Source organism: Carassius gibelio, chromosome B4 (assembly GCF_023724105.1).
Source record: "Carassius gibelio isolate Cgi1373 ecotype wild population from Czech Republic chromosome B4, carGib1.2-hapl.c, whole genome shotgun sequence".
Taxonomy (NCBI): domain Eukaryota; kingdom Metazoa; phylum Chordata; class Actinopteri; order Cypriniformes; family Cyprinidae; genus Carassius; species Carassius gibelio.
The window spans coordinates 27742249-27766800 of NC_068399.1; the positions used below are offsets into that span (position 1 = coordinate 27742249).

At 39.3% G+C, this 24552-nt stretch overlaps 3 protein-coding genes and 3 non-coding genes across 8 annotated transcripts in view; 1 reads left to right on the top strand and 5 right to left on the bottom strand.

Annotated features, from left to right (window-relative positions):
- Positions 1 to 1333: 1333 nt before the first annotated feature.
- Positions 1334 to 8686, bottom strand: LOC127956234 (flap endonuclease GEN homolog 1). Of its 2 annotated transcripts, none has more exons than XM_052554048.1 (14): positions 8526 to 8686; positions 7724 to 7887; positions 7451 to 7643; positions 6856 to 7032; positions 6239 to 6349; positions 6079 to 6152; positions 5079 to 5164; positions 4844 to 4994; positions 4641 to 4677; positions 4223 to 4303; positions 4017 to 4147; positions 3517 to 3578; positions 3075 to 3212; positions 1334 to 2167 (listed from the first exon to the last, which is right to left on the bottom strand). In XM_052554048.1, exons 2-14 carry the CDS (start codon positions 7882 to 7884, stop codon positions 1485 to 1487), a joined length of 2085 nt encoding a protein of 694 aa, XP_052410008.1. In that variant the 5' UTR covers positions 7885 to 7887; positions 8526 to 8686; the 3' UTR covers positions 1334 to 1484. The 2 variants fall into 2 exon arrangements, with proteins under 2 accessions (XP_052410008.1, XP_052410009.1); XM_052554049.1 differs by having other exon boundaries at positions 7724 to 7928; positions 8526 to 8679.
- A 127-nt stretch (positions 8687 to 8813) lies between these two features.
- On the top strand, positions 8814 to 9608 carry LOC127956267 (dolichyl-diphosphooligosaccharide--protein glycosyltransferase subunit 4). 2 transcript variants are annotated; one of them, XR_008153518.1, is made up of 3 exons: positions 8814 to 8970; positions 9305 to 9439; positions 9521 to 9608. XR_008153518.1 is itself a non-coding variant. In XM_052554100.1 (2 exons), exon 1 carries the CDS (start codon positions 9309 to 9311, stop codon positions 9420 to 9422), a length of 114 nt encoding a protein of 37 aa, XP_052410060.1. In that variant the 5' UTR covers positions 9306 to 9308; the 3' UTR covers positions 9423 to 9439; positions 9521 to 9608. The 2 variants fall into 2 exon arrangements, 1 of the variants encoding a protein (XP_052410060.1); XM_052554100.1 differs by lacking the exon at positions 8814 to 8970 and having other exon boundaries at positions 9306 to 9439.
- A 4244-nt stretch (positions 9609 to 13852) lies between these two features.
- Positions 13853 to 13925, bottom strand: trnaa-agc (transfer RNA alanine (anticodon AGC)). The gene has a single exon. It is a non-coding gene; the product is annotated as a tRNA-Ala (tRNA).
- A 485-nt stretch (positions 13926 to 14410) lies between these two features.
- Positions 14411 to 14483, bottom strand: trnaa-agc (transfer RNA alanine (anticodon AGC)). The gene has a single exon. It is a non-coding gene; the product is annotated as a tRNA-Ala (tRNA).
- Positions 14484 to 17860: 3377 nt separating this feature from the next.
- Positions 17861 to 17949, bottom strand: trnay-gua (transfer RNA tyrosine (anticodon GUA)). Its single transcript is given in 2 exon segments — positions 17861 to 17896; positions 17913 to 17949. It is a non-coding gene; the product is annotated as a tRNA-Tyr (tRNA).
- A 560-nt stretch (positions 17950 to 18509) lies between these two features.
- The window catches only part of tmem214 (transmembrane protein 214), a 7373-nt gene continuing 1330 nt past the window's right edge, over positions 18510 to 24552 (bottom strand). Inside the window, exons 2-16 of the mRNA XM_052554050.1 lie at positions 24207 to 24394; positions 23962 to 24112; positions 23614 to 23748; positions 23455 to 23537; positions 22024 to 22129; positions 21798 to 21879; positions 21618 to 21719; positions 21395 to 21536; positions 21132 to 21223; positions 21007 to 21055; positions 20710 to 20817; positions 20202 to 20416; positions 19945 to 20113; positions 19606 to 19757; positions 18510 to 18996 (exon numbers count right to left, since the gene is read on the bottom strand). Of these exons, the coding sequence (XP_052410010.1) occupies positions 18870 to 18996; positions 19606 to 19757; positions 19945 to 20113; positions 20202 to 20416; positions 20710 to 20817; positions 21007 to 21055; positions 21132 to 21223; positions 21395 to 21536; positions 21618 to 21719; positions 21798 to 21879; positions 22024 to 22129; positions 23455 to 23537; positions 23614 to 23748; positions 23962 to 24112; positions 24207 to 24394 (1901 nt within the window). The 3' untranslated portion in view covers positions 18510 to 18869. The remainder of the gene's footprint in view (positions 18997 to 19605; positions 19758 to 19944; positions 20114 to 20201; positions 20417 to 20709; positions 20818 to 21006; positions 21056 to 21131; positions 21224 to 21394; positions 21537 to 21617; positions 21720 to 21797; positions 21880 to 22023; positions 22130 to 23454; positions 23538 to 23613; positions 23749 to 23961; positions 24113 to 24206; positions 24395 to 24552) is intronic.

Sequence of the window (24552 nt, forward strand, 5' to 3'; positions counted from 1 at the left end):
TTTTGTGGGAAATGACTCTTTAAGTCGACGCGACGACAATTAGCGCACTGACGCGATCAGACGAGCTTCACACGAGCGCGTCTCGAAATTAACATCAAACTAAGACCTGATGCTTTAACGAGGACGCAAAACTTCTTCAAACTTTGATTCTGTTCAGGGATAATTATCTGGCCTTGATTCCCAGCTAACAGAAGATCCCATCAAATTTCTGTCAAAGTCACGAACACACATTCTTCCAGAAACATTATTGCGACGTTCATCTAAAGTGATCTGATCTTTTAAAACATTATACATCGTTTATAGAATTTATTTTCTGAAACGTGGACATTTCAGGTTTTTTTCTGTATGTTTAAGAAATTTTATATATATATTTTTTTTTTTTCAAAATGACAAATCTTTCTATAAAACCTACAATGAAACATTCCTTAATGTAACTGACCACACACACTCACACACACACGTATATATATAAAAATTGTCACATGCATGTATATATTTGGAAATTATTTACATATATTTACTTGCATATATGTATATTCATATAACTTATATCATTTACAAATAAATGTAATATATAAACAAAAAGTTTCTATAAATATATACATGATAAATATACACAGCCCCATATATTATGCAAACAAAAACTTATTTTGAATGTAATTAATTATTGACAGCACTTATGTACTGTCCTACTAATAATTAATGTTCTTCATGCAAAAGTGCAAAGAATTTATTAAAGATTATGTTTAGGTATTAAATTAAGGCAAATTTCAACACTTTTTGAAGTCACGAGAAAGACAATAAATAAAAAGTTAAGAGTTAAAAAGAGTTAAGATATGATTTCTGAAAGCATGTTATTCTTTGAAAGCGGAGGACAGAAGTGTGAGCTGCAGCTGTCTGGGAAGGTGTGACACCTGTCACTCATGATCAAGGCCCGACAGGAAGTGACCGGCGTTTATGTCCTTATTAGGACCGGACTGTTACTTTGATCCTGATGTGACTCTGACGGCTTCTTTCAGATCAAGAGGATGTTTGAGTGTTTAACACAACCTTAAACTGCTTTTTAAAAACACGGTGCTTATTGTGATATTTTCATTGGGAATACTAAGATTACACTGTACATTTGATTTAAAAAATATGGGATTTTCATATATGGAGAAAAGAAAATGATGTAAATTTGAATTAAAAAACAAGCTAATGTTAGAGGCCTTTTCAGCATCTGTTAACTGTATTACAAATAAAGAGAAAACAGATAGAATACAAAAAGATTAGAAAAGCTAGTGTGTGTTTTAAAGAAACAAGCAGATAGTAAAAGAATAAATGCAAACGAATGTAAACTTACTGATTTGTTTATTATGCGAGTTTTTAATGATTGAACACAAGTAGACTAGGTTAACCATATTTATAAAAGTATCTGACAAAAAAAAGCTAATTGTAATTCCAAACATTATCCTTTTAAACCAAGAGTGTCTCTTCCGCTCCGTTCACTTTCCGAACCTCATCTTGAGTCTCTCAGCCAGCGGTCGAGGACTGTCCAGCGATGTGTCCGAATCGTCCTCCTCCTGTGTGCCGGACTCTTTCTCTGGTGTCTCAGCAGCTTTAACACTCGTCGGGGCTGGTTTGGGTGGTTTAGACGTGACCCTGACTGTGTTCCTGGGCTTGTGTGATCCGGGTCGGTTCTCAGCGTCGCTGTCGTCACTGACGGGACTCGTCTTACACACGCTCTCAGAAGGGTTTCTGTGTCCCGAGACGCTCTTCAGAGGCCGGGCTGCAGGTCTGAGCGGGTTCTTGCTGCTTGTTTTGGTCTGAGTGTTAGTCGGGAGTGAACGGCAGAGGGCTTCTTCAGATTCTGGACTCTTCAGCTGCTGTTTCTGGAGTATTCGCTCCTTCAGAGAACAGCTTGTGTTTTCCGCAGGTCTCAGGTCAGTTCTGTCGCTCTGAGGCTTCTGGGACGGCGAGGCCGTGAACGATGAAGAGTCCCAGTCTATACTGCTGAGATGCAGCTGGCCAATCAGAGCCGACTCTGACAGGGGATTCTGGGAAGGAGGATTCTGGGTAACTCCAGGGTCTGGATCTGTGTCCGTCTGGAGAGACATCTGAGCAAAGAGATCCGACACGGCATCATGGGAATCAGCCGGCTTCTCTTTCCTCGCTCTCGGCTTCCTTTCTGCAGCGATTGAAAATAAAATATTAAATACATTGGTTCTTCACTTTTCAATAAAAACAGGAAAAACATGAAATCAAAGCTTGCATTATTTATATTTTAAAGAGTACTGTGGTGTTGATTATAAAGGATTTATCTGTGCACGTATGTTCCTTCATAAAACTGCCATTCAGATCTCTTTCCATTTATTAATTATTTTTTAATTCGAGCACTTTCTACAATCTCATAAATATCCAGTGGAAGAAAGGACCGTCTAACAGTTTATTCATGTTTGATAAATTGTTTTATTTGCATTCAGTTTTCATTTTATGTTGATATCAAATAATAATTTTATTTGGTGACAATGCCACAGAAAATCTTTTAAAAGTTTATTTTTTTAACATTAACTTGCATTATAAGTGCATTACAATAATCACATGTCAACCAGTGTTCAGTGTAATATTTAGAATTATTTGTACTTTCTATTTGTGCGTTCTATTTACTTTTTAAATTTAGTTCATTTTATTAAAAAAGTAAATTCTAATGTCCATTTAATTATTATTTTTTATATTAACTTGAAAAAAGACGATTAGAAATGTTGACAACCAATGTACAATAAAATCATTTAAAAATATTTTTAAAACTATTTTATTTAAATGATATATACATGTCTAAATGAGTTCAGACAGCTTATGGGCTGTAGTTTAGAAGATGGTAATCAAATATGCATGCATGTACTCTAAATAGTGTTCATTGTCTGGTTGACTGCGTTTGTATCAATTTTTCTGAAAATTCCTGTCACATGCACATAGACTGACAGTCACCGCTTCCACTAAATATTGTAGAAACATAATTTTCTGTAAAGTTGCTTTGCAATGATTTCTACTGTAAAAAGTGCTATACAAACAAACGTGAACTGAATTGCATGTACTCTTGTTGTCCAGGGCGAGGGCTCTGTCTCGCTGGAAGTCCTGCAGGATCTCAGGGAAGGCCAGGCTGAAGAGAGACTCCTCCTCCAGCGTGTGCACCTCCGTCTGCTCCTCACAGCCCTCCGTGAACACATAGTGATCTGACACAACACAATCACAGCTCAGAATCATACAGTCTCTACACCTTTCACTCCAGTTCACTCCTGTCTATCAGCTTCCCAGCGCTGTGAGATGATCTAAAGGTTTTACTGCGGTGTGGAGTGTGGATTGGTGTCTACAGGAAGCTGTTTTAGCACCTGAGAGTGACACATCTGTTCCGTCACCTGTGACCCCCGACCCCTGCTGATCTGACCTCACAACAAGACACTAACTAGCCCCGCGACGGCCGTCACTCGTCCACACAACACAGAAGCTGCGGACGCGTTAGAAGAAGAGTTGTGAGACCTGGTTTCTTCCAGACGACCTCGAAGCAGGAGACGCCGTTCCTAACTCGAGCTTTATGTATTCTGTGGAGAGGAGCAGAAACACAGCATTACAGCCGGGAAGTCACACTGAACACAAGATATATAATACTAACATATTAACAGAAAATAATAAAAAATACAATTCTCTATATACATACACTGCCATTCAAACTAAATGTATTTATTTGATCAAAAATACATTTAAAAAATTCTGATTTCTGAAGATCATGTGACACTGAAGACTGGAGGAATGATGCTGAAAATACAGCGGAGCATCACAGAAATACATTACACTTTAACACAGATTCACACAGAAAACCGAGGATTTACACTGGAGAAATATTTCAGTTCTTCTGTAGCTTTTTTTCCCCATTTGAGATCTCTTACTGATCCCAAACTTTTGCGTGTGTGTGTGTGTTAAAGTGTGTTTGAGTGTGTGTGTGAGAGAGAGAGTGTGTGTGTGTGTGTGTGTGCAGTCACCTGATTGGCTGGATCTGTGGCTGTGAGTCCCGGCCGTGTTTGCGGTTCATGAGTTCTGTGTAGGTCATCAGCACCAGAAGCTTCTCGCTGCTGTAGTGTTTGGGCCAGTCCATCTTCTCCAGAGCAAACGTCTGACACACACATACACACACACTCATCAGAGAAGCGCTCACACACACCCAGCGCGGCTCTGAAGCGCTCAGTACCTGCAGGAGCAGCAGGTTGGGTTTCCTCCGGCGGAACGGCTGCACGGCTCTGTCCTTCGGCTCCAAGAACTCACTGATGATCTGAAACACCAGCACACAGCAAACCAGTCTGAGCCGTGCTCACAAAACATCTTCAGGACACAAGTAGCTCCTAACTCGCTGATTAATGAGAAAATCTTAACAATAAGGGCAGTGTCAGTCCTGAATATCTGCTCTAAGAGTGTTTCAGCTGTGTGCATAGTTAATAAGCTTGATGACATCACCCATAGCGACGAGCTCAGCCCCGCCCCCTCACTCTGAGCTGAAGACCTCTCTCTATTCTTTACTCAGTGTGTCTCAGCAGCTGTGAACAGGTTTTAAGAGAAAACTCTTTCTGCTACTGAACTTTTGTTTTGTGAATCCAGACTATAATACTGACCTCAGTAAAGGGGAACTGCTCACACGCCAGCGTCTTCCTGCAAAATAAAAGATAAAAATCTGCTTAAAACTCAATAAACCGCTTAATAAACATATTGGAACAGATGAAAACACAGAATATGAAGAATATCTCAAACTTTAGGAGTCAGCTGTCCATGGAAGTGACATGTTTTGTCCGTACAGCACATGTGTATTATTACGTACTTCTTGATGCTGGCTTCGACGGAGGACGTGTGGCGAGTGTGTTCAGTGCGGTGCCACTCACAGGGACACTGGGAATCGTAGTCCTGTGGTGAACAGAAGCGTTCGCTCTCACAGAACACACAGCCGCTGCGCTCGTGTGCTTTAGCCGAGCCTACGAGACACGAGAGGAGCTGCGTAACACTGACGAGTCTCAGCTCAGTGAACGTGTCGAAGAATCATCCATACTCATACTGACCAGGGTGTCGACAGACCAGACAGTGCGTGACCTTCTTCACCGCGACCTCTGACCTTTCAGATCTGTCTGCATCCCACTCAGTGAACCTGCAGCCAAGCAGAAGTACACTGAACTCTGAACCAACACACACTTTTACCCAGAGGGCAACTGATGTTAAAAAGACAGTCCTTTGTATCAAATAAAAGCAGGCTTGGTGAGCAGAAGAGACTGCTTTAAACAAACATTAACAAACATACCGTTCAGAAATTTTACACAGGATCAGTTTTTATACATTTATATTTATTTGTTTATTTAGTTTTAGTTATTTTAAAAACCTCAAATTAAATAACATGAAAACGAGAAATTGAAGAGGTATAATACCAATCACAAGTGCAGTATGGAGTACCTCAAGGCTCAGTCCTAGGACCATTTTTATTATTTATTTTTTACGCTTAACATGTTAGCCTTGAGAGATATTATCAGGAAACAAGGTGAGAGCTTTCACTGTTATGCTGATGATACTAAGCTTTATATTTCTACACAGCCTGACGAAACACACCAATTTGCACAACTAACAGAATGCAAAGCTGATATAAAAACTGGATGACTAATAATTTCATACTGCATAGGTAATTTGAGGTTTTAATAATTGGGCCAAATACCTCTGCATGTAGTAACCTAAAAAAAGTTGAAAATATATAAAAATTGATGTCAAATATGTAAATCAAACTGGCATCAAAAACTTGACATCACTTTAATTTGCTATAAATCAAACATAAAACATATATTGGCCTAAAAATACATTAAACCAATTTTAGCGTTGGATTAACTCCTAACCTCTACACACATAGTTTTTTATTATTTATTAGTTTTAAAAATTGCATTATTTAAAATTAAACCAAAAGAAAATGAGAAAGACTGCCTTGGCAACCAGCTGAATTAAAATAACTTTAAATTGGATTTAGTTTTAGTTATTAATCCTAATAACCTTATTAATAGAGTATGTTAGAACGATCCATACTTTTGGAGAAGACTTTTTCCTTTGAGATTCTGAATCAGCTTCAGTGTCTGTTCTTTACCGACTCCGGCGACGCCCTACAGGACCAGAAAGAGAACAGCACAACATTCACTACAGTGTTTCATCGTTTCAGAAAGCCTTTCGTCCTATAAATCTGTTGAACCTTGGGGATATAGTCACAGCCCAGGAGAATGGCCAGCCCCACGAGAGTGTCTCTGGAGAGTCCAAGCTCGGCCCCAACACGAGACGTCTCGTAGCAGTCCACCTGAGGATCCTGCAAGTAAAAAATATCAACAAATATTATTGCTGTCGAGCAGTCGTTTGAACTTCATGTGAGTTAATGTAAGAGCCTGCAGTAACGTGGTTTGACCAGTGAGGCGCTGTGGAGCAAAACAGTATTTAAGAGCAAACAGAGCTGAACAGTGTAAATATATGCTATTTGCTATATATATATTTCTAAACTAGAAAAACTGCCAGCAGTGAGAAAGCAGCAGTTAAGAAAGCATCTGATTACAGCGATGTGATGTTTGCACGAGCTCAACGTTTATTTATACAGTACTTTATGCAGTGTTTGGCACAGTTTGAACATTTTAAATGTTAATGGTATAATAATTGTAATTTCATAACATAATTTTTAAACGCTGAAGTGATTACCTTTATTTATTTGTAAGAACCCAATATTTTAATTAACTTCAAAAGCTGAATGTTCAAAGTCTATTAGCCGATTGATCATTCTAATAATTGGTGAATTAATCGTTTGTTGAAATGCTAGTGTGTAACCTTTGTAGTCATGTTGAAGTTCCTGTAGACGGTTCGAGCGCCGTACAAGAAGGCGTCGCCGTCGTTAGTGATGCATCCGTCCACCGCGCCCTTTGAGTCCAGATAGGCACACATGGCCTCCGCTTCACCGGCCGCCGTCACCCACGGCACGCCCAGACAGTCCAGCATCTCGGCACACTGCGGAGAAAAACACAGTTTAACCCTTAACCTCTCACCTTCATTGTTGAAAGTGCACTATTTAAACTTAAAATGTTATGCACTTTGTGATTTTGATGCACCATGTCCACGGTAAACATGTGTTCCTGTGTCACAGAAGCAGTCATCAGTGTCACAGGTGTATTTGTAGAAATAGTCACAATTATACATTTTTCTTTTATTCCAAATATCATTAGGATATTAAGTAAAGATCATGTTCAGTGAAGATATTTTATTAATCTCCTACTATAAATATATCAAAACTTCATTTTTGATTAGTAATATGCATTGCTAAGAACTTCATTTGTACAACTTTAAAGATGATTTTCTCAATATTTAGATTTTTTTGATCCCTTTAGATTCTCAGATACTGTGCTCCTCACAAACCCAGCACGCTCACCTCTCTCAGGACGGCCTTGAATCGGCCTCTGCTGGTGTTTTTAACAGCGGTCGGTTTGGCCTTGGCTTGGCCGTATCTCATCTCGCTGCGTTTGCTCATGGTCTCGGCCTTGATGCTCGGCGCGTCTCCCTCCATCACAAACACCAGCTTCACCCCCATCAGTGTGAGCGAGGACACGCGGAAGAACAGGTTCCTGCACGACACACAGCATCCACACCTGAGCCACTCTTTAATAAACCAGCTCAGATCCGTCACATGTGCTTCCAGACTCACCTGAGATGTGGTTTGGTGACTCTTCCCATCATGCCCTGCACATGCTGGGCCTCACACACCCACAGGCTGAGGTCCACGGCGAGGGTCTTTCCTGACAGACTGTAGAGCGGCACAGACTGCCGGACCGGATCCAGGATGGACCAGAGCTCAGAGACACCCATCGCCTCCAGAAACACACACCAGAATCATTCAGAACAAGAAGCACCTAACACAATGACATATTTGTATATAAAATGTTTAATATATTTACCATCTCTCTGTATATATATATTATTATTATTATATATGGGATGTTTATTATTAAATATTTCTGTTCTGCTCAACAAGGCTGCATATATTTGATCAAATATATAGAAAGAAACAGTAATATTACGAAATAATATTGCAATTTCAAATAAAGGTTTTCTATTTTAATCAGTGTTAAAGTGTAATTTATTTCTGAGATGTACAGCTGTATTTTCAGCATCATTCCTCCGGTTTTCAGTGTCACATGATCTTCAGAAATCAGAATAATATGATGATTTACTGCTACATTATTTCTGCAGTGTGTGTGTGTACATACATATATATGTTATATTCTAAAATAATTATTTATACAATATTGTATATGTATATATAAAGTATATGTGTAATAAATACACACATATACGCACTGTCTATTGTTTATATTGTGTAGAACACTGTATTATTTAATATATCAGATTGAGCGCATTAAACTAAAGTCTCCACCGTTTAGGCGAACAAAGAACAAATTACTCGCACATCACAGAGATAGAGATTATGAGAAGGAAATGTTACTTACATATGTTATGTGTGTGTCTTGATGGATAAAGGGCGGTGTTTAAATATTTAAGATGATTTAGGCGAATGTTTTGGTTAAGTGCAGCCGGTTTGAAAGTTTGAACTCGCGCCTATCGCAGATCTCGCCCGTCATCAGCGCCCCCAGCGGCCAGGAGGACACCACAGCGGCCTTCCGCCCAAAGTTCTTGAAGTTCTCTGCCAACTTAAAATTATTTTCATTCATTAGTGGGAACTAAAAGATTAAAAAAATATACGAAACCAAAGATTAATAACTGTAAAAAATATATAAGTAAATGAAAAAGAGCGGTGAAATATCCCGGATGTGACGTGTCCAGACACCCGTATGTAGGTGACGTGCGTCTATGGTGACGTGTCTCAATCCCGGAATTTATCGCAGGAGCTTCGCAAGAATTCCTCAAAAACATCACAAAAACAACACAATAAGCGTGAGTTATTCAGTGAAACACACTATTGTTTGTAAAAGCGTCACTGTTAGTACGACAATATTTGTCTGAGATACAACTATTTGAAGATCTGGAATCTGAGGGTGCAAAAAAAAATCTAAAATCATAGGAAATCATCTTTAAAGTTGTCCAAATTAAGTACTTAGCAATGCATATTACTAATCAAAATTACGTTTTTATATATTTACGGTAGGAGATTTACTAAATATCTTCATGGAACATGATCTTTACTTAATATCCTAATGATTTTTTGGCATAAAAGAGAAATGTATAATTGTGACTCATACAGTGTTATTGTTATAATGTTGTGCTGCAGTGAGATGGTGACTGATGTGCAGCTGGCCATCTTCGCCAACATGCTGGGGGTCTCTCTGTTCCTGCTGGTGGTCCTCTATCATTATGTGGCCGTGAACAACCCCAAGAGACCGGAGTGAGGCTGTGAGAGGAGCAGGTGAGCGCACACAGCGTATCCCATCAGCCCCTGCTCCGTCTCTGTCTCAGTAGATGATCATCACTGCTGTTTCTCTTCCAGGATGACGAGGACCAGGAAACGGACGCCCGAGCAGCTTGTACATCTGCATTTTGTATAAAATTGATGTCAATAAATGTTCAAAGTGAGAGACTTTGTTTGTATGCGTTCTTCTTGTTAATACAACATGCACAATTGCGAATGAAATCAAATTGAATCATTCTAAATTTGCAAAAATCATTCTAGAATCACATTGAAAACCTAAGAATTTCAGACAGTCGTCACTCAATGGCTGGATGTCTTCGTGGTGCCCGCGGAATAACATAGGTTATATAGACAATTGGACGAGCTTTTGGGGCAGACCTGACCTGTTTAAAAGAGATGGTCTTCATCCCTCCTGGGGTGGTGCTGCTCTTCTGTCTAGAAGTATGGCACATAGTCTTAGTGTTTATACTTGACTAACTGGGGCCCAGGTCAGGAAGCAGACAGACTGGCTAAACCGACCGTCTGCTGGCTGCCTCCCGTCACAGAAGTCAGTTAATTCTCAGCACATAGAGACTCTTTCACCTAGATATCACACTATAGAGACTGTGTCTGTTCCCCGAACTAGAAAATACAAAAAACGTCCAAACCAAGTTAAGGTTAACAATTTAATTGAGGTTCAACAAATAAAAAACAAATGCAATATGGATAAACAAATGATAAAGATTGGCTTATTGAATATCAGATCCATTTCTACGAAAACACTTTTTGTAAATAATATGATAACTGATCATAATATAGATGTGCTCTGTTTGACAGAAACCTGGCTAAAACCTGATGATTACATTATTTTAAATGAGTCCACCCCCCAAGATTACTGTTATAAACATGAGCCGCGTCTAAAAGGCAAAGGGGGAGGAGTTGCTTCAATTTATAACAACATTTTCAGGATTTCTCAGAGGGCAGGCTTCAAGTATAACTCGTTTGAAGTAATGGTGCTTAATATAACATTATCCAGAGAAACCAATGTTAATGATAAATCCCCTGTTATGTTTGTACTGGCTACTGTATACAGGCCACCAGGGCACCATACAGACTTTATTAAAGAGTTTGGTGATTTTACATCCGAGTTAGTTCTGGCTAAAAAGTTTTAATAAAATAAAGTTTTAATAGTTGGTGATTTTAATATCCATGTCGATAATGAAAAAGATGCATTGGGATCAGCATTTATAGACATTCTGAACTCTATTGGTGTTAGACAACATGTTTCAGGACCTACTCATTGTCGAAATCATACTCTAGATTTAATACTGTCACATGGAATTGATGTTGATAGTGTTGAAATTATTCAGCCAAGTGATGATATCTCATTATCTAGTTTCTTGTAAACTTCATATAGCCAAAATTGTAAATTCTACTTCTTGTTACAATGATTGAAGAACCATCACTTCTACCACAAAAGACTGCTTTTTAAGTTATCTTCCTGAGTAGGGCCGCTACTCTTCACGCTTTATATGTTACCCTTGGGAGATATCATCAGGAAACATGGTGTTAGCTTTCACTGTTATGCTGATGATACGCAGCTCTATATTTCCTCGCAGCCCGGTGAAACACACCAATTTGAAAAACTAATGGAATGCATAGTTGATATAAAAAACTGGATGACGAGTAATTTCTTACTGCTAAATTCAGAAAAAACAGAGGTGTTAATTATAGGACCTAAAAACTCTACTTGTAATAACCTAGAACACTGTCTAAGACTTGATGGTTGCTCTGTCAATTCTTCGTCATCAGTTAGGAACCTAGGTGTGCTACTTGATCGCAATCTTTCCTTAGAAAGCCACGTTTCTAGCATTTGTAAAACTGCATTTTTCCATCTCAAAAATATATCTAAATTACGGCCTATGCTCTCAATGTCAAATGCAGAAATGTTAATCCATGCATTTATGACTTCAAGGTTAGACTATTGTGATGCTTTATTGGGTGGTTGTTCTGCACGCTTGGTAAACAAACTACAGCTAGTCCAAAATGCAGCAGCAAGAGTTCTTACTAGAACCAGGAAGTATGACCATATTAGCCCGGTCCTGTCCACACTGCGCTGGCTCCCTATCAAACATCGTATAGATTTTAAAATATTGCTTATTACTTATAAAGCCCTGAATGGTTTAGCACCTCAGTATTTGAATGAGCTCCTTTTACATTATACTCCTCTACGTCCGCTACGTTCTCAAAACTCAGGCAATTTGATAATACCTAGAATATCAAAATCAACTGCGGGCGGCAGATCCTTTTCCTATTTGGCGCCTAAACTCTGGAATAACCTACCTAACATTGTTCGGGAGGCAGACACACTCTTGCAGTTTAAATCTAGACTAAAGACCCATCTCTTTAACCTGGCATACACATAACATACTAATATGCTTTTAATATCCAAATCCGTTAAAGGATTTTTAGGCTGCATTAATTAGGTAAACCGGAACCGGAAACACTTCCTAATGATGGAATGAACTGCCTTTAACTGTCATTTTACATTATTGACCACTGTTTTCCTATAATGAATGATGATAAATAAACACTAATTATTTGATTGCATATTTATTTTTCAATTTTGAATAATATATACATATTATTTCATATTTTTCAACATTTTGAATTTTTACAATAATAAATATACACTATATTTGTTATTGAAACCTTTAGCATTATTCTCCATGTGTACATTTTACAAAAATATCATGTTCTTAATAACTGATATTCAAGATTCACTGTGTATTTTTTAAATATATAATTCAGTGCGTTTATGATCATTTATTTTTCTATTTCCATTTAATTCCTTCATAATTTGCGGTTTAAAAAAAACATTTGGAGGATGCGGGCATCGATCCCACAACCTCTTGCTTGCATTAGTTTGGGTGAAAAGCTCAAAGTAAGCTCACACAAGCCAATCACGTTTCGCCTGTGGCTTACTTTTGACCAATCGCGTGTCTCTCCTTTTATAATGTATGTATCGATTACATTTTTTAGTCTTGATTAATCACATTATTGTCTGTGATTAATCACAATTAATCACCAGAGCTTCTCTTTACAGCAGTTACAGAGTCCAGAGCCTCGATCAAAATAACATTATAACAGGCATCTTCCGACCAGCAGGATCCACCGAAATTACCCGGAACTATTGTACCAGGAACTATTTCCCCCCAGACCTGTTGCGTTCTGCGTCTCCACCTGTTTTTTATCCAGTTTATGGTTTCCACCGCTGCCTAAAGTACCGGGAAGATTAGGCGAATAGTCTGGTGACGTAGGTCTGCGCGCGTTTCTCAATATAAAGTACGCACATCTCGGCCTTGCATCCTCGGTAGTTCAGACTTTCCCCATTGGACTCGGGAGTGTGGAGGAGTGTGATCTCAGGGACGACGCCAATCCGGTAAATCTGCAAACATCCGCGTGCTTCATAACATCAGTCAGCTCGCCTTGACTACTGCAAGTTTCCTCACTGCATACTGCACCATGTACTACAGATTACAAGGACATAGTAACGTGAAAAGTCCTGTAAACCATAATACAACATCTTAAAATTGACTTATTTTAATGTGTCTAATTTCTAAGATTTTATATTTTTGGAAATGAATGCAATATTAGATTATTCGCGTTTTAATACTGAGATTCAAGATTCTATATATATATATATATATATATATATATATATATATATATATATATATATATATATATATATATTTGTAAAATATTTAATTCAGTGAAAGATGTTTACGAGCTCAATGTAAGCCCAATGTAAGCTCAAAAGAAGCCCAAAGAAAGCTTAAAGGCAAAAGGAAGCCCAAAAGAATATCAAAGTAAGCTCAGAGTAAGTTCTGATGGTAGAGAAAAGTGATTGGTCAAAAGTAAGCTACAGGCAAAACGCGATTGGCTCATGTGGGCTTACTTTGGGCTTCAGTATGCTGCAGTATGCAGGGGGATGTGAAACAGGAGAAACAAGTCTTTTCAACCGCAAGTTATGAAGGAATTAAATGGAAATATAAACGTAATTACTCAAATTAAGCCCAAAGTATAAAACATGAGCGTTTTGCCTGTAGCTTACTTTTGACCAATCACTTTTCTCTACCATCTGAGCTAATCCCCCTACATACTACATACTACATACTGCACTACGTACTACAGATTCCAAGGACGTGGTAACATAAAAAGACCTGCAAACCATAACAAAATATCTTAAAAAATGTTTCTACTATTTTTATTTTTTAGAAATTATTGCAAAATTACAATTTTCATGTTTTAATACTGAGATTCAAGATTCTGGATATATTTAAAAAAAATAATTTAGTGAGAGATATTTATGAGTATTTACTTTAATATTTCCATTTAATTCCTTCATAACTCACAGTTGAAAAGATTTGGAGGATGCGGGCATCGATCCCGCTACCTCTCGCATGCTAAGCGAGCGCTCTACCATCTGAGCTAATCCCCCTACACGCCATGTGCTGCATACTGCATACTACATACTACACTACGTACTACTGGTTCCAAGAACTTGTAAACTATGATAAAATATCTCAAAATTTACTTATTTAATGCTCGCCGAGTTTCTATTATTTTATAATTTTAGAAAGTATTGCAAAATTAGATTATTCAGAATTTTTCATACTAAGATTCTGTATACTGTTTTAATATTTTAATATTTAATTCAGTGCAAGTGCAGTTGTTCACTTTTAAACATTTTAATATAATTCCTTCATAATTCACGGTTGAAAAGACTTGGTTCTCCTGTTTCACATCCCCCTGCATACTATGTGCTGCATACTGCATACTGCACTACATACTACAGATTCCAAGGACGGGTAAACCATAATAAAATATATAAAAATGTTCATCAAGTTTCTACTACTTCATGGCGAGTTGTTCACTTTTATATATTTTCATTTAATTCCTTCATAATTCAGGGATAAAAAGATTTGGAGGATGCGGGCATCGATCCCGCTACCTCTCGCATGCTAAGCGAGCGCTCTACCATCTGAGCTAATCCCCCTACATAGTAGGTACTCCATACTACATACTATACTACATACTACAGGGATGCAGGACAATGAAAAGGTGTGTAAAATTGACTTATTTTAAGTACTATATGCTGCATATTGCACTACCTACTACAGAATCATTCTGTCAGCCCTCAACAAATTGAGTATTTATGATGTTTATTGAATACGCGTCTATTCCACTTATACTTCCACACACACACACACACAGCTTTTAATTCAAGATTTTCTTAAATCAATAATAAAACCGTCGTGACCTGTTTGGACCAGGGTATGAATATTTTCAAAAGGCAAAGTTGGTCTAAAATTGTAAAAGACTGGTTAATCTAGTTAATGCTGCATGGAAGTGTCCAGAAAATAAATGACCATTTACAGTTTTTTACAGACGCTAGGATACATTTCTCAATACTTAGATCACTTTCGCAAAACTCTTCACACAGTTCTCCTAACCAACTCTCAGCTTGACAAAGCAGTTCATTTCACATTCAGAATGCACTACAACTACCAAAACACTTTCTTTAATAAAATATATTTCATTCAAATATTACTGTAGAAATGTAGCAATTTGCTGTCTTAAAAACAGTATGTAAGCATGTGCAAATTGGCCTGTTTGTACAAAGAGTTTTGTGTCTGAGTGAGAAAAGAATTCATCAAATTTGAGAGATGTAGTCACTGAATGCATTTTGTGCCAAAGCAATGATAATTGATCCTCAGTTTAGCCCACATAGACTTCTGTTGAGCTCACTGTGTCAAGAGTTTTGCAAAAGTGACCTAAGTATTGGGAAATGTGTCCTAGCGTCTGTAAAAAACTGTAAACTATTCGTGTGCTCTGGTTTGTTGAATGTGTTCACACCGTTTTCTTGGACAGTGGTGTAATGTATCTGTACTTGAGTTTTTATATTTCTGTCCGAAGCACATTCGTTTCTTACCACAGAATAAAGCCAGAAGAACTGAGAGTTCAGGAAAGCAGAAGTTTGACGAATCAGTGGTTTGGGTCTGCTGTGAGTTAAGAAGACTCCTAAAAACACCTTTTCCCAAGTGCACACTCAACCGCTGATAAAGCGTTTTTTCTTTTTTACTCAAGTCAAGGATGAGGTGCGTGATATAATACAGTATATCATCTGCGATAATATGGTATGTGTTGTTTTATGTGCGATCTGATATTATGGAACCCTATCAGCTAAAACAGAGATTATATATGGATTATAATTTCTGTATGCATGGGATTATAATTTCTGTAGAACGCAAACATGTTTTTTTATTATTTTTATGGTTTAATATCATCTAAATCACACCAAAGAGTGCTGTTGTTTTCTCGATATTTCAGCATGATAACAAATTTTATAATTTTACAACATTGTAATAAAGTTGGTATAAAGTGACTCGCTATTTATAGCCTACTTAATATCGCCTGTTTTGGTGTTTACTTATTGAACGAATCAGCGTTTTGAACGAGTCGGTTGAATGAATCGGTTGAATCTCAATGACTCACTCATTAACAGTCACTTGCTGCCACCTACTGGTGGTTTTAATTTCACATGGATGATTCACAACGATTTTTTTATCCAAGTTAAAATCATTTTTAATATCGTTTTTCAAACTGTAAATACATCTAAACCCTATTTCAAATGATTACTTGTGTTGGAATGAAAGAATATAAGTACCACATGAAGTGTTTTTTATTCTTACCTTAAGATAAAAAATGGAAGAAAGAGTTCAAACTGAACACAATATTGCTACTCAAGCTGTGTATAAACACACACACACACACACACATTTTTTTTGTATCGAACTATTGTCCTGCCGCTCACATAAAAAGCTATTCAGATTAGATGTGCGTCTGTAAATACAGATTGTTAAGAATTGTATCCTATTTTCCGTTTTTATGTATAGTCTAATACAATTAGTGAAGTATTTAAGGTTAAATGGAGAAAAGATTTAAATTCAATTCAAAGAGGCAAATTAAAGTATTTTTTTTTCGGCCAGAAAAATTATAATTTCCATTTGCAATGCCATTATTTACCCACTCTAATAAATATACATGTATCTAGTCTAGTTGCTCAAAACAGTATTGCAGGTCATAACTGATGACTTATTTTTAGGTTTTGCATAAATATTTAGACACGATCTAACACTCGTTTTTCAAATTATACATTTTAAAAAGATACTTGTATAAGCACACACAAGTGAATATTAATTCATGAAAGAAAATACTGAATTTAACCCAAGAAAAGTAAGTACAGTATTCATGCGAACTGATAGTGAATCAAGAGATCTGAATTGATTTGGGCTTCTACCAAGCAAATGCAATCATTATAAACAAAATTGATCTTTGCAATGCAGATAAAACAGAAGCTGCATCTGAAGTGCCATTTAGATGTTTTTACACACTGTTTAATGTAGCTCAGTGGGACATGGAATACTTTAGCCTACAGTTACAAATTAATAAATAATGTTTTGATATTTTAAAGATAAAACATTGAAAACTGATGTTTGAAATTATTTAAAAAATGAAAAGGTTCCATAAAATGTGAAATTAAAACCGCCAATAGGTGGCAGCGAGTCACTGTTAATAAGTGAGTCATTGCGATTGAACCGAATCATTTAAATGGTTGATTCATTCAGGAACGAAGCACTTTAATGTTGCTCAGAGACACAGAACTGTGGCTGCAGCAGGTGCTGCATTTTATTCACTTCTTAAACTATTGTGAATTTACATTCTGCATTTAAATTAATAGTACCCACTGCAAATCATCCTAGGGGTGGTGGCCAGAGTTTATACATCCACCCCTTGGGGGCGCCACTGTATAGACATTTACCCAACTGTGACAACTTCTGCTAGAAAATATGAAAGGGTTATGTTACTACATTCAAGATAAAATAGTTTTTTTTTTTTTACTTGAAATAAAATTCCTACATGTGCACTGTTCAAATTATATAGATTTGTATTAATTTTTTATTTAGTAAATGCTCAGCTGCAAAAACATGTTCTGAAACACAAAGTAAATGAAATTTACAAGTTAAGTTAATTTAAGTTAAATTATATTAATATATGAAATACATACAAATGTATATATATTTTTTGTTTGTTTGTTTGTTTTTGGGTGGGGTGGGACCTCCCCAAGAGCTTTGACACAATTCGAACACTTGGTACATTTGATATGAAAAAATACATTTCATACTTGAGTACAATAAATATCACACTTTAAGACTTTACTCAATTTATATTCAAAATGGTGACTTCTATCAAAGTCATTTTCTGGTAATTTATCAGTACCTTTACTTTATCCACTGATCTTGAGCTTCTTTGTGCGAGTGAATGGAACATTGCACGTGAAACTAGTTACTGAAGAAAAGAAAAGTGTTACTCTCCTTCGAGCCGGATTCGAACCAGCGACCTAAGGATCTCAGTGACATCACCGCTACAGTCCTCCGCTCTACCAACTGAGCTATCGAAGGGGTTGGACCTGTTACAGAACAACCGGAAGAAAAGTACAAGTTCTACCATATTTGCTAACATTAGCTGATAATGTACTCATCCCAGATCAGGATGAGTGTGTTTCTTCATCAGGTTTGTAGAAAAGCAGCACTGCATCAGTGTCTCATCAATGGATTCTCTGCAGTGAATGGGTGCCGTCAGAATGAGTCTGATAAAAACATCAAAATAATCCACAGCACTCCAGTCCATCAGTTAACAAAGAAAACACATCCATCATGAAGACCCTTTTAACTCAAATACATAGTCTATGATCCACAATAACACTTCCTCCAGTGAACAAGTGCATTTCCTGTTGTCTCTCACAGATTAGTTTAGATCTGTTTAAACGCTGCTTGATCTGTGCAGATTTCTCTCCTGATTCAGACCAGAACACTTTTTAGCTTTATACTCGGATTTCAGATAAAGAAGTCTTGATGGATGCGTTTCTTACAAAAACACAGATTGTGGATGTTTTAAACCGAGGGCTTTGGGTTTCACCTCACAATGAATATTGAAAAGAAAAAATATATATCACAGTAGCTGTGAGCAGGACTGAACAGCATTGGTTTATTTATAAATCATTTACAAAGTAACAAATCAGCTCATCTTACAGGACACATCTGCTTCAAACGATACATTGTATTTCAACAATGTGGTTTCCATAGCAACCCGTGTTGTTCAGGGTCCGGTGGGTTTGAGGACAGACAGTAAATCAGTCACATTAATAATGTTCAGTGTTCAAGTACAGAGCTCAGCCAGCAGCAGTAGTCATTAGTGATCCACACAGAGCTAGAACACCATGAAAAACATCCGCATAAAAGACAGACCTGTCAGTACAACAGATATAAAATCATGCAAACTGACGAAAAAGAGCAAAGAAAACAGAAAGGGTGTGTGTGCATCACGCTCTGGACAGCAGCTCCTGCGCTCGGCTCTTGGCCGCAGACGTGGCGTCCTGCAGGTAAACCCAGGTGCTGTTGGTGAAGGATCTCAGGTGCTTCTGGAAGCAGTGGAGCGACACCTCGCCGCTACAGACACACAAAACATCCAACGCCGTCAGCCAATCACAACACAGCTTATCACATACAGAGCTTCTAATGGTGCTGCATACTATCCGTCCTAAACAGTGTTAAAAACAGAAACCGTATGTTCCAAATCAAAGCATGTTTAAAGGAGTGTGTCACAGATGGTCACACTGTGCGGTAAACGAGGGTTCGATTAGAAAAAAAGTGTAATGTGAGAGCGATGGACAGGCAGAGACGGCTTTGAGTGATGATCAATCCATGTCTTACCTGATTCAAAAACATTTAATGTGACACGTTATATTTCATCTGCAGTAACACTGTGAACTTCTAGAATCAGACGTTTAGTCATTCACTTTGAAATGCATCATTATGCAAATATATAAAGCGTCTCACACACTTCTCTTCATTTCTCGGAAGGAAATTCTATTACAGGATATGTGGATCTGGTTGACTGTGATGAGATGACGGACTGGATCACTATTCTGCTACATACTCAAAGGTATGAACTTTCTCTTCCCAAAAAGAGCATATATTTGTAGGTCAGAGTATAAGCAGGTGACGGGCCGTGTGGCTGGACTGTGTTATGTGTGTGTGTGTGTGTGAGAGACTGACTCGCAGGACTCCTGCAGGCTCCTCCAGACGCTCTGAAGCGCTGCGCTCACACACTGCAGCGCTGGCACCAGCACACGCTCCTGGACGTACAGCAGCAGCTGCTTCACATACTCCAGCATCTCAAACACACTCTCCGGAGTGTGTGTGTGGACCTGAGGAACGAGACCACATCAGCACAAACACTCTCAGCTTACACCAACCTGATGCACTCAAATAACACAATTAAACAAAACTACTACACAAACACAGTAAAGAAGAAAGAATAAAATCAAGTCAACTAAAATAAAGTGGAAAAAAAAACTAAACCATAAAATGACACTTAAGTATTGGACTGCTGACCCATTGGATGAGCAGCGGCACGTTCTCCTGCAGCCACAGCCAGATCTCAGAGCTCCTCTGAGCGAGGAAGAGTCCGGCGACCTTCATCCGCTCGCGAGCGTCCTCCAGCAGCGGCGCAGTGCTCTCCAGCACCAGAGAGTAATAGTGCGGCGTGTTCTCCGCCAGACAGCTGCAACACACACACAAACACACCTGAGTCAGGTGACACACAGACACACGGCTAGCACACGGCTAGCACACGCCTGACGCTTCCTCACCTGACGCCCAGCTGACTGTAGTGTGACACTTTACTCCAGGCCTGCTGGGATACGGCCTTGACCCCTGACCTCTCCAAGTACACATCTGTGGTGGAGCCGGCGAACGACCCCTGTGACCTGATGTCATGCGCAACGAAGCCCCCGAAGAACACCAGTGACATCATCAGCATGCGCCACCAGGGGAACCCCCGACCGTGCATCTTCTGCTGCAGAGACTGATGGGAAACAAACATGGCACACAGTCAAACAACTTATGCCACGTTTCCACCGTTTCCACCCTTGCCGTCTGCACATTAGCTCCGCCCACTAACAGCGGTTCTTAAAAGCAGAAGAACTCCAAAGGAACAACGTTATTTTGAAAATATAAGAAAATGTAAGAAAATACATTAAGGAATATTGTTTACATGTGGCACATCAATTCAGCCTCTCTCTCGCTTTCTCAAAATACATATCAACCGCGCACGTGTGTGTGTGTGTGTGTGTGTGTGTGTGTGTGTGTGTGTCTTACGTGGCAGAGCGAGTTGCAGTCGCTGATGTGCTGTGTGTTTGTGCTGCTCTGGAGCTCGTCATTGGTCACTTTGAACGACTGGATGGTGTCCTGAAGGTTTTTCTGCAACTAAACCACAACACATGATGAGCACAGGCTGATAGATCTGCATTCATGACCAAATCAACAGTTCCTAAAATGCCCATTAATGTCATTATGAACCAAAATATTACCTAATAACATTTAAAAGGGACATGGGAATAAAACACACGGTACAGTGAAGGAAGACTCTGGTGTGTGTGTGTGTCGGACTCTTACCTTCGGTGGAAGTGTGTTCCAGGACTTCAGCAGGTGATTCAACAGAAGACTGAAGAGAAAAGGAGAAAAGCATTAGTGAAGTGTTGGGTCCAGTCCTCCGCAGGTGTTTAACGCTGAAGACTGACCTGGACTGAGGCAGGTGTTTGGTGTATAACTGTCTCCAGACGCTCAAACTCTGTCCGTCCAGCGTCAAACACTCGGTCAGGCTCCGGAGCAGCTGCACACACACACACACACACACACACACACACACACACACACAGAGCAAGGACAGCACACTAATGAGGGCACTACGATGCTGACGACACAGAATACAGTCAGAAATACATAAAAAGAACACAGAATCTCAAAGCTCATCATTACAACCTAAATAATAACTGTGTCCCACCTCTTTCTTCATGGCGTCAGGGCAGTTCGGTGTGGCTCGGGACAGGAACGACGGGAAGTACGTGTGCAGCGTCGATTCGGGTTTGGCTCCGAACGCCAGGACCTTGAGCCGCGGGTAAAGACGACACAACTGCTCCTGCAGACTGCACACCAACATCAGGACATGAATCAGCACGGGAATAAGAGTCAGGACGATGACCTGAGCATCACACAGAGAGTCTCACCTCGGGGACAGGGCATTTTTGGGCATGTAAGCAAAGTCCAGCAGCGGGAAGAACTCCTTCGGGCCCATGATCCCAAATCCTTTGGTCAGGTTGGCATGAAGACTGAAACACAGACACAAAGAACCTGAGCTTCAATGCAGAAGTCCAGAACTCACAGATTGAGCTCCAGCGAAGACTTACGTGAGGAGGCGCTCCAGATAAGCAATGGCATACGCAGACAGAGCCTTCATCCCAAGAACTGGAAGCATGATCCCCAACCAAACTACAGGACAGAACACACCATCACTGCTGCTTCTGTGAGGCTTTCCAGATGTTATAGAGGTCATGTTAAATCCCAAAGAGAGCTAGCTGAAGAGCAGCAGTTATTTCTCAATGATTGCTCAAGCTCTCTCTGGTCTTCGCTCACCTCTGATGCCCTGGCTGAGGTCGTAGAATCCCGCCTGTCCCAGAGCCCACATGATGGTCAGACACTTGACCGGACGGTTCTGATGGGAGCGCAGCAGCTCCAGGTGCTGTGGAGAGGTCACACGGGGGTCAAAGGTCACACAGGAGTATTACAGAGACAGAGCGACACACGTCAATCTGAAAATCACATCCAGCGGGGGAACAATCCAACGCTCTCCATTACAGGAAGCTGCCTCCTTCTCATTTCTGACTTCTAACACAAATCAGAACGCTGCCTAAACGCTGCTGTGTGACGAGGTGTACACCAAACAAGCTCAAAAACCCAGAACTACGTTTTTACAAGCTGTCGACCCAAAAAATGAGCATTTAAGGACACATAAGAAGAGCACGATGTGTAATATTATTCTGAGAACTGGAGGGAAATGTAATCAGAAACATTCATTATTTTTAATGTCAAGGGATTGTTTCAGCACCCGATGTGAATCTGAGAGGAGATATATTGAGAAACTACAGTTTATTGGTCTATGTCAGTGTCCCTCCTCCTAGAAATGACCCGACTGAACGGCCCAGTGTGAAATACCCCATCATCTACAACACATCTTATTTCAGCAAATTGACCAGGCAGCTTTTCTTCTTTTGGCTTGAATTGATGTATTAAAATAACAGAAACTAAAAACTAAAACCACACTGTCATATTTAAAAACATCATAATAATAGTAAAACAAAATCCAGAAAAATTACAGTATGTCTTGCTTATCAATATACATTTTCAACTACAATAAATTATTAAATTATAGTGGCAATAATTCAATTGTTCAGACATCCTTTGGATTATTAATTTAATAAAAAAATTAAAACAATACAAAAATGTATATAAATTTTAATATTTAGGCAATAACGCAAGATACATTTTAAAATAAAATTAAATATTATCTAAAAACCTGACATTTATTTCAGCTAGTGTACAAGGCAAACTGTACAATTTCTCTTTTTTTTTTTTTGAGTTTAACTACCAAAAATAACCAAAACTACTAAAACTTTACAGTTAAAGTATACAAGTAAAATCTTACTCAAAATAATGTCAAAACCTACGCTGGTGTGTGTGACCCTGGAGCACAGAACGAGTCTGAACTATTATAAATCTGGAATCTGAGGGAGAAAATAAAATCTAAATATTGAGAAAATCATCTTTAAAGTTGTTCAGATGAAGTTCTTAGCAATACATATTACTAATCAAACATTAAGTTTTCATATATTTACAAAATATCTTCATGGAACATGATCTTTACTTAATATCCTAATGATTTGTGTCATAAAAGAGAAATGTATAACTGTGACTCATACAGTGTATTGTCTATTTCTCCAAATACACCTGACACTGAAGACTGCTTCTGTGCTGCAGGACACATACAGAGGGGTCAGAGTGACTCACGTCAGCGAGGTTCAGCGTGACGATCTGGGGTTTGTCCTGCACGAGAGCCTGGATGCACATCCTGTATCCATGCAGAGATTCACCTGTGGAGCAGACACAGATCAACATGGAGCGCTCGGAGCGGAGCATCACGAACCTGACGGTGTCATCTCCACTCACCCGGCTGTCGGTCCTGCTCTCGTAACATCGTAAACACGCAGTGGTCCAAGAACTCGGGCAGCGCGTCTGAACACTTGCCCAGCAGGTTTCTGATGACGGCCTTCAGCTCCTTACCAGCGAGGCAGTATGGGTAATCTAGACACACAGACTCAGATTAGGTTCTGATATAACGACTTGGAAAACACTAAACAGGATCTGAACACATGCTCCAGGGCTAGAAATATTTCAATTGTGATCTTATATGACTGATCCAGCATGCAACACAACACACACTACATATGGATCTCATTAAAAGCCTGTTTCCTCATATTAGCGCTAGCTGCGGCGGTGGTTGTGATCTGGACGGACCGTGAGCGTAGCTGCTGAGCGTGGGCTCGGTGTCCGGCGCTGGGAGCTTGTAGTTCAGGTATCCGGCCAGATCCTTCACCCAGACGCTCGGATTCTCAGGAAACAGACTCTGACTCTTCTCCAGCATCTGCTTCAGCTCCAGCACATCCAGCTGACACACACACACACACACACACACACACACACACAGGTGTCAGATCTACATGCATTCATCAGCAGGTGTGTGTGTGTGTGTGTGTACTCACGGCTCTGACCGCCTCCTCCAGGCTCTTGTAGCGTGTGGGTTTGCTGCTGGCGCTGGCGGGGGGTTTTTTGGTCTGTTTGGCTGCATTGGGTTTCTTCTGCTGGGGTTCGGTCGCTGGAGGAACCTGCTCCTTGTTCTGCTTCTTCCCAATCTTCTCGAAGCCGTCGAATATGGTCTCAGACATCACGTCTGCAAACGTCCGCACAGAGAACAGAATGAGACAGAAGAGCGTCAGCGCTCCAGTCCTGACCCACGACACACATTTCACCACACTCCCAGACGCCCAGCAACACTGCACAGACACCCAGGGCGCATATATATGTATATGTATAAAATCAGTTTAAGTT